At 45.7% G+C, this 8,829-nt stretch overlaps 1 protein-coding gene across 2 annotated transcripts in view; it reads left to right on the top strand.

The window, feature by feature from the left end:
* KIF16B (kinesin family member 16B) overlaps positions 1 to 8,829 on the top strand; it is a 307,490-nt gene that overhangs the window by 230,867 nt on the left and 67,794 nt on the right. The window contains exon 23 of one of the 2 annotated variants that reach the window (XM_023507799.1): positions 4,116 to 4,238. The exons of the other annotated variant lie outside the window; for it this stretch is intronic. Within the exon in view, the coding sequence (XP_023363567.1) occupies positions 4,116 to 4,238 (123 nt within the window). The remainder of the gene's footprint in view (positions 1 to 4,115; positions 4,239 to 8,829) is intronic. 2 annotated transcript variants of the gene reach the window in all.

Raw genomic sequence — 8,829 nt, 5'->3', positions numbered from 1 at the left:
GTACCCACTGAACCACAGGAACTGCCCAAACTTTTATTTATAAACAGAATTACTCCAGGGTGCCTGTAAAATTCCTTGTCCAACACTGCCCTTCCTCCGTGCCCACCCTGCTGCAGGGAGTCCACACACTCTCTCTCTCACACACACACACACACATACACCCGTTCTCGTTTCGTTACCTCCTGTGACAGCACGTGACCAGCTTCACCCTAGAGTCTGAGAATCCTTTATGCCACATGTAGCGAAGCTGAGACTGATTCTGAAATAAATAGTGGCGTAGAAATGTAAACGCTCCCATAAATAATGGGACACAGTGGGACATAGCACACATTTATGTTTCTAGTATAAACTCAGGATATCCAAACACAGCTACTTTCACATCAAAAATAGATTCAGGGGACATTTATGCCGCTTTTTCTTCCTGTCCATTGTAAACGTAAGTTTTGGAGACTATCAGGAGCTTTTCACACTGTGTGTGAAAAGTCTCTCTAAAAAGTCTGCATTTCTCATGAAATTGACTTCATAAACTAACACTGCAGCAATGATTCCTTGGAAACACGTTTTTAATTTATTTATGCTTTTGCTCAGATCACCACCTTGTATTTCAGTTATTCATTTCTGTAGTTCATTTCTGTACATTCATCAGTGTGTAGTTCATATGAAATCAGTGAGGTTGAAGTAAACTGGTCAGAAATGACTGGGATTATTGTTAGTCCCCATCACGGTAAGTGAAGAGAGCAACATCGATCTTCTCAGCCCAGGACCCTGTGACACTGCCTGTCTACACCTGATTGGGGCAGTAGCTCTTATATCCTGTCTAGAACTGTTTCTTGAAGTAACTGCAGGTTCTGGTATAATAAAGAGCTATTCTAGATTGAGATAAGCTATACAAGTATTATAGGATCCATTCACTTTCAGATAACTGGTCTCCATTCGAGTCAGTTTCCCAGTGAAATTGTCAGGGGCAGGGTTTTGGGGGAGTGAGGGGTGGGGTATTTTTGTTTGTTTTTGTTTTTGTAAAGCATATGTGAAGTATATTTCCTTTCTTTGTGGAGTGACTTCACAATGGTACATTCTTAGAAACAGAGAATTTTGCAGTTACAAAATACCCTTCCATTGATCATAAAACGCCAAAACTACCAGTTATATATAGCCTTATCCCATTCAAAAATTGACTTTTACACAGAGAAACTTAAGGTAGCAAAATCTCCCTTTGGAATATAATCCACCTAGCATAGAAACACCAAATCTTTGTTCAGAGCTTAATAAGGTGGAAAAAAACTAAAGGTCTTAGAAGTTACAAATCCTTTATAAAGTTACTCTGTCTTCCCAGGACGCTTGCCTCCTTCACCTGGTGTATAGTTGGTGCTCAGTAAGGATACTCCTGTTCTATTGCATATCCTAGGAGATGCCTATAAGAAAGTCAAAGTTAACGTTGCTTAGCTGAGAGTATTCCCAGGCAGTTTTGACCACAGGTCTCCCTCAGGAAAATTCATGACACTTAGAGAACAACGGACACACTTATAGTTGTTTCCACTGAGGGCCCGGCACAACTTTCTGATCTGCCATGATTATCAGGTTCCTTGACAGAGTCGGCCTCCACCCTTAATTCCCACTGGGGACACTGCTTTTATAGCTGGATTCCTGCCATGTAATGGGGATTTCACAAATATCACAACTATTCCCATAGGTGAAGAAACTGAGGCACAGAAAGGGTGAGTGACTGCTGTTCCACGACCATGTCCTAGAGCTGCAGTGAGGTTCTGAGTCTCCCCCTTTCTCTTTCCGTGTCTTTGAGGTGAACACTGGAAGCCCAAGTCCGTTTTCTGTGCCTACTTGAGAGAAGCAGATAGAGTTTGGGTTTCAGAACCAGGCGTGTTGCGCCTGTTGACCTTGTCCTCCACGTCTTCTTGGGAACCCCTTGATTCACATGATCTTGAAAGATTCAGGTATATAAATGGAGGTGTCCCTAGGAAAACAGGAAGATTGCCTTTCAGGTCCCCTTTCTCAGCAAGTCTGTGTGTGACAACCATGTGCCTCGTGTCAGCAGTCCAGCAGGTAGTTTTGAAGGAATGCTAACGATCCCTTGACAAGGCTGTGTGATATTTAAGAATTTTTTACTGTTTACTTTTTCTAGTTGGTTGACGAGGAAAGATGGTTACCTTCCTTCCAGCCTTTCCTCCTCACCTCTTAGAAGAGAACCTGTCCTCATCATATTAGCTGTGGTGTTGATCTGATTAGTAGGGAGGGTCCTACTTAGGTCTCTCCTAAGGTTGGGTGGGTGGGCCTTGTCTGCTTAACCAGTGTTAGGGGTTGCTGGTTGTGGCATTCTGAATCCTCTGCTGAGGTTGTCCCTAGCTGCAGTGCGCCACTACGCCCCATCTCCTGACATGCACACAGCAGCAAATTGACCCCATAAGAGATCAAGTCAGATCTGGACGTCATCTCGAAAAATAGTTATTGAGCACAATGTAACAGGGACCAGGGACCAGAGAAGGAACTGGTGGCTGTAAAGCGTGTCATTTCAGGGGAAAGACCAATACAGAAACGTTCTTACAAATAAAACCACTAGTTTATTTCTCTGTTCACCTTTAAATAGATAAACTTACTTCATGTTTTAAGAAACGTCTACATTTAAAGTAATTTGAAGTCAGTCAGTGAATTGAAAAGTCTTTACCAGTGCACATATTTTTGCGAAGAATTTCTTGATGGTTTCGGACATCAGGGATGGCTAACTAGGCATACTGTCGCAGTAAACATGTAATTGTTCTTGTTTTGGGTGACCAAACACTCAGGGAGAAATTAAAATATTCTAGTGGGCTTTGGTGGCTTCATATCAGGCCAAAATAGTCACACCATCAGCCAGAATGAAGGCCTCAGTCTGAAAGGAACCGTCCATGCATCTGTGTCATCCCGTACACACCTGGGCTGGGCCCTCTGTGACTCCAGGCTGAGGACCCTTCTGCCGGGAAGAAAGGGAGCTTCCTGCCCGCTGCTGTTTTCTGTTTAGTCACATGAGTGTGTTTCACCACATCATTGTTGAGCGTCCAGCTTCTTAAAATATGTCTGTGAAGTGTTCATTGCCTTAATTTATCTCAGGTGGATGAAATTACTTCAGAGCTTTGTAACAGCAGCCTAACGTAGTGGTGACAGGCGGACTCAGATGAGCCCAACTTCAATCCATGCTCTGCCTCCACCTCCCGCCAGGGCCCTGTGCCCTCAGTCTCGCGCCTCTCCTCTGATTAATACAGTTAATAACAGTTATTACTTCATGGGGCTCTGAAGGTTAGTGTGATCTGTGCATGTAAACTGTTTAGCACAGGTCTTGGCATAGAGTAAGGATTCAGTAAGTGCTAAGTATGATTATGATTCTAATTATTTTATTACTGCACCTACTTCAAAATCATATTTTTATTATGTTTTCTAAAGTCCCAACTTAGTACAAATAATAAGGGTTGTTCAGAGATTTCCTCCTGTTCAGACTCATGAGAACTCATTTTGAAGATTTATTTTTTCATAATGCTTCTTCCTCAAACCCCTCTGGCTTCCCATCTCCCAGACCATAAATATTTGTCAGAGCCAAGTTGATTATTTATCAAAATACTTTGGATTTGTTTTAATTGCAGTTTAAAGAGCTTTTGATATTATACTGGCTTATAAAATTGCCTCAGAGTTAAAAATGAAGTTAATTTGAATAAAACCTCCAGGTTTTGCAGCTTTATGTGTAACTGTCATCATCTGGGAAGAAGAAAATTTGTGAGATGGTCAAGACTTTCAGAAAGGAATCTAGTGTACACTGTTTTTTTGTTTTTGTTTTTAAGAAGTCTGGATGAGTAATCTTGTTCTGGTAAACTGGAAGGGACTTCACAGCCAGACAATACTCGGTGGCCCTTTGGCCCCTCCCATCTTGGAATGGGACCTGAAGAAATGGTCTTTTGTTATGAGAGAGGCTTAGCATTTCTCTTTCAAAGAAAACCCTCATTTTTCTAAATGAACTGTGCTGGTTTGATGCTCTTTTCTCTCCTTGAAACATTTCTGCCCCTCCCTGAGCAGGGTGTTTGCAGTGGAGTGATTTTATTTCTCTTTGTTCTCCCTGTCTGACACACCTCTGATAGCGGATGGTTTCTCGCTCCTTGGGTGCAAATCCAGATGACCTGAAGAACCCAATTAAAATTAGTATTCCACGCTACGTCCTCTGCGGGCAAGGAAAGGATGAGCACTTCGAGTTCGAGGTCAAGGTGAGTGTCCCTGCTCCACTCTCTGGAGAAGTGGAGGTTTGAGGCCATGCGGTGCTGTCTCAGTCTCTGTTTTCCTGGACAGACGAGACACTCCCTGTGAACACCGTGTTTTGTGAGGTACAGGTCGTGCCTGTCTTTAAACCTGTCCGTGGAGCCCTAGCCTGGTCTGTAGCACGTGGCGGGACGGTATCTCCTAGAAGGTGGTGTTAGGTGGTAAGTCAGACAGACCTGGCAGTTAGGGCATAGATCAGCCGTGTGTTGCCTAGGACTTCTTTAATTTCTGCCCCTAAAATGTTTTGCACCCTATAAAACTCCACAGTCCCAAGTAGCCCAGGACAATTGGTCACCATGTCCATGGGCTTAGGGTCAGTTTTCTTCTGTATAAAAATGAGATTAATAATATTTATGTCACAGGGATACCAAAGCATAAAGTGGTACATAGATATAGATAGAAAAACAATTGCTCGAGAGGTGTTTGTATTGTTTTCATATTTATGAATTAAGAGGGTAAAGACTGGCTTCTACTAGTTCATGTTAGAATTCTCTACTGTGTAGAACTCACAGGGATGAAGGGTGTACAGTGATTTTAGTTGGTACATGACGTTTTACTTTCCCGGATAAATGTGTTAATAAAACATAGCTATTAAATCGATTTCACGTATAGGACTTAACAAAGACATTTTTTTTTTAAAACTGTGTTGATATAAATAAAGATTAGAAACAAATAATAGTCCAGGTGGTCCGGCAGATCTGGACAAAATTGAGAAGATGCTACTGTCAAAGGAAGTTAGGGAAACCAGAAATTAGTTGTGCCTGTTCTGGAACACCGTGCAGCCGTGAGGTGTTTATCATCTATGGCTGCTTTCACTTAACATGAAGTCTTGGCCAGTCCTTCCCGTGTTCCCCACACTCCTGCCTGGCACCCCATTCTGTAGGTGCATCACACTTTGTATATTCCTTTCTCCTTGTCGGAGTTTGTTTTCTCTTTCTTACCCAACTGTACAGTTACCATTTCCATGTTGCTCCCCACCCCTCTGTTATGGAGGACACTTGCCAGGAAGCCCAGGGTCAGGTGTCAGTTCCTGTTACCTCTGACGCTGTACCCTGCAGCAGGCCCTCACAGCACACCCTCCTGGGACCGTGTCCACAGACACATAAAGGACACACGTCCTGCAGACTGAGAGCAGGGTCAGAGACAGGGCAGGGAAGCCGGGAAGTGCTGGTCTGGCATCTCTCTGAGAAGCGCTCGCTCTGGCCTGGCTATTGCTGTGTGTCACCTGCTGGTCATCAGAACAGATCCTGAAACTTGGGCTTGTGCTCAGCCTCACCTTCCACAAACAGCACCACTGAAGGGCCCACGGCAATCCTCTGAAAGCCCGGCCTCCTGGGCCTGCCCACCACTGATGACGCGAAGTCACTTTTGCTGCATTATGCTGCCATTTGAGGGTAGCAAAGGCCAGAGTAGGTAAAGTTTAATTTTTAAAATACATTTCAGCAACATACAAAACACTGGGCTGGGAAATTTGTGATTAAGGCTAATTGAAGTTGTCACACTCTTGTGTCATAGAAATGAGCTGACGTTTCCAGCATTGTTTGAAATTCCTTGCATCAGCGTGGTAGTATAAAGAAATCAGTCAGCACTGTGTGTGTTTTGATGTTTTGTCTCCTGCAAGTTTCTGTTCCCGTGACGGTGGAGGTGATCTGCACAAGACAGTGCCTGGAGCGGTTGTGGGCGCTGGGGCCCCCTTTCCATCCTGTCCCCTGGGTTAGTCCCTTCCCTTCTGCTCATGTCATAGCTTGCAGTCTTGTGCTTTTAGCCCAGTACCTTCCAGTCTTGGTCGTGTCTGCTGCCAGCCTTCCCATGTCAACACTTGTCAGTCTCGTGCAGCACCGACGCCCCAGCCTTCATGCAATGCCTGACTGGTGGTGGCCGCCCAGCAGATGACTCAGCCATGTGATGTGGGCAAACCGGTGTTTTCCTTGTGCACAGCCTGTCCGGAGCCGCAAGGGTGACTTGAGTGGCCATGTGCCCTTTGTGAACTGTTTCCACTGGCTCCATGTGCTCCATCTGCACTGCCAGTGTCAGTTCTTGGTGGACTGTCCTGTCCCTCGCTCCCCGTCACAGAAGGGCTGGCCTTAGTCATGCAGGGAGTGTGTGGGCACATGGAGCTCTGGACTGGGACAGAGTCAAGCTTGCCCGTCCCTCCTGTTTCCCCCTCCTCACCTTCCCTCCTACCTTCCAGCACCACCCTCTGCACACCAGCTGCAGACACCTGGGCCAGGGCTGTCCAGACCACCCCCAGATCAGCTTTGTTTTGTCTTCTGTCCCCCTCCCCTTTGGACTTTGGCCTGGCCCGCCGGGCACTCTTCAGCCCTCTAGGCAGGGAAGCAGGTGTCGTGTTGCTGTCTTCTCTGAGATTCTGGCACCCCAGGCCACTCCCCTTGTGCTGTTCAGGAAAGGACAGGTGGCTGCAGGATGGCTTTTGACCTTTGTCACTTTAGGCTACCTGTACAAGAGAAATGCAGGGACACATATGCCTTACCATGCACACACGTGTGATGTTCAGGATAGAGCCTCCCTGGCTGATCACCCACGGTCTGTGTAAATGCCACAGTGATACTTTCCTTTACTTGCTTTATTCTGCTATAAGTTCTGGTTGGTGGTCTGAGGAGAGGGGGAGAAGCAGAGAAAACCCTAGTTATGAATCATGGTGAGAAGACAACCTCAGGGAAGTATTCCCGGGCAAATTCGTGACATATCTGAGTAGTTATCAAGTGCCCTGGTTAGTGCTGTCATCCTCCCAGAGTCACCCCCTAAATGGCAGGCACTTTGGCCCTAGACGTTTAGGGCCTGTCAGGGAGGAAGTCACCTGAGAACATGGCAGCCTCCAAGGACACTCAGAGTCCACCTGTTCTGTACAGAGCAGCTCAGCCCAGATCAAGTCTCTGTTCACAGGTGGATAAATCTGTTGGAGCGTGCACAGAGGCACAGGGAGAAGGCTGCCAGGTGGGCAGAGCCTCCTGCCTGACCCTTGGGCACATGTGTCCTCTCTGTCTGCCACCTCAGCCTTTCCTGCTAATTACTTGCTTACAAAGACCCAAATGGAGTTTTGAGCAAGGGTCCACAGCAAATGAAAAGCTTGTTCCATAAGATAGCATGGACTCACCTGGCCTGGAGTCTGCTAAGCACAGCCCTGGTTTTCACCTGCGCTTCTCAGATAGAGCTCAGGTACGGCCAGAGTGGGACCAAGGCAGTTGCCACAAACGTGGTCAATTCAGGGTGACTTGGCTGTCTTCCGGGAAGTGACATTCCTGCTGGTCGACAGCCTGTGGCCTGGGTTTTGTGCACCTTGTGAATTGTGCTGTGTCTGTCTTGCTTCCCATTCTGTCCCGACACAGCCTGCTAGATTTGACCACCTTATCAGCATTTGGCTTATTTTCTGTGTAACACCTCTTCTTAGCTTCATCCATGCCCTGCAGCACACTTGAGTGTTCTCAGATATCAGGTGGGCTCCCACTGGGCTCCCTCCTGCTCATCATTCACTGGGCCTCTCGGAGTTTTGTTCCTGGGTAATTTCTGTGGGCACCAAGCTTGCAGCCCCTCTCCAAGGAAGAAAATGAGCATCTTGCTAGACATTCCCACAAATACGGAAAATATCCCCAAATGGAGGAATTAGTCATAATTCACAAATTAGGAAGTTATGACTGACTCGTCCACAGCCACACTGCCAGTAAGTAGGTCCAGGTGCCAAGTGTCCCTGTCAGCTCCAAGTCCATTATGCTGTAATTGTTTCCTTACCCCTTTTAACGAACCTTCTGAGTGTCACTACTTTCTGCACCTTTGGAACTAGAGGCCTTACGTTAGTGCTAGCCTAGACGTGCTGGCCACTTCTAAATCCTTGCCTATTTTCAAAATTTCCTATTATTTTTGTGTTCATTTTAGCTCTTTATTTTGAATTCTGACCAAGTCACAGGCACTTTGGGGCTGTTGTTAAGGCTTTGACAAATCTGGAGAATTTAATGGTAGATAGACTTGCCAAGAAACATAAAGAAGAAATGCCCAGAAAATTTGCAGTTTGGGAGTTGAAGCAATCACATTTACAGTCAGAGGAATTTCCCTGTATTCAGCAGAACAGAAATAAAAGCTGTTCCAGTCTAATAGATAAACTGTGCACACAGACGTCTTTCAGAAATACTTACTACCAACTCGACAGAATATAAATGTTCAGAAAGAGTAGTGTGTTGGCGTCTGTACCTGCAGCAATTAGTAACTCAGTAGATGATGTTCCTGCATGGGATTAGCTCAGCTGAGGGAGGGGAGTGTGGCTTGTACCGTGGTCCAGGCAGTCCAAATCTTTAGTCTGTCTACTATTTTGAAACATAAATAGCAAGCGAAAGAAATGACCTTCAGGCTTGAAGATCGTATTTTATCCTAAGGTTTCTGTTTTAATCTGAGCACGCCTCCCATCTCTTTGAGAACTCTGTCTTCTACTGCACAGTGATTTCCTTCTGCAGTTTTCACACAGACCAGCGGATCCTCTGCGTGCCCCTTACCCGGACAGTCATGTTTCTCTTCACAAAATCAACACTG

This window comes from Otolemur garnettii, unplaced genomic scaffold (assembly GCF_000181295.1).
Source record: "Otolemur garnettii isolate 467f Iridium unplaced genomic scaffold, OtoGar3 scaffold00208, whole genome shotgun sequence".
Lineage (NCBI taxonomy): Eukaryota > Metazoa > Chordata > Mammalia > Primates > Galagidae > Otolemur > Otolemur garnettii.
This window is presented reverse-complemented; position numbering and strand designations above follow the sequence as displayed.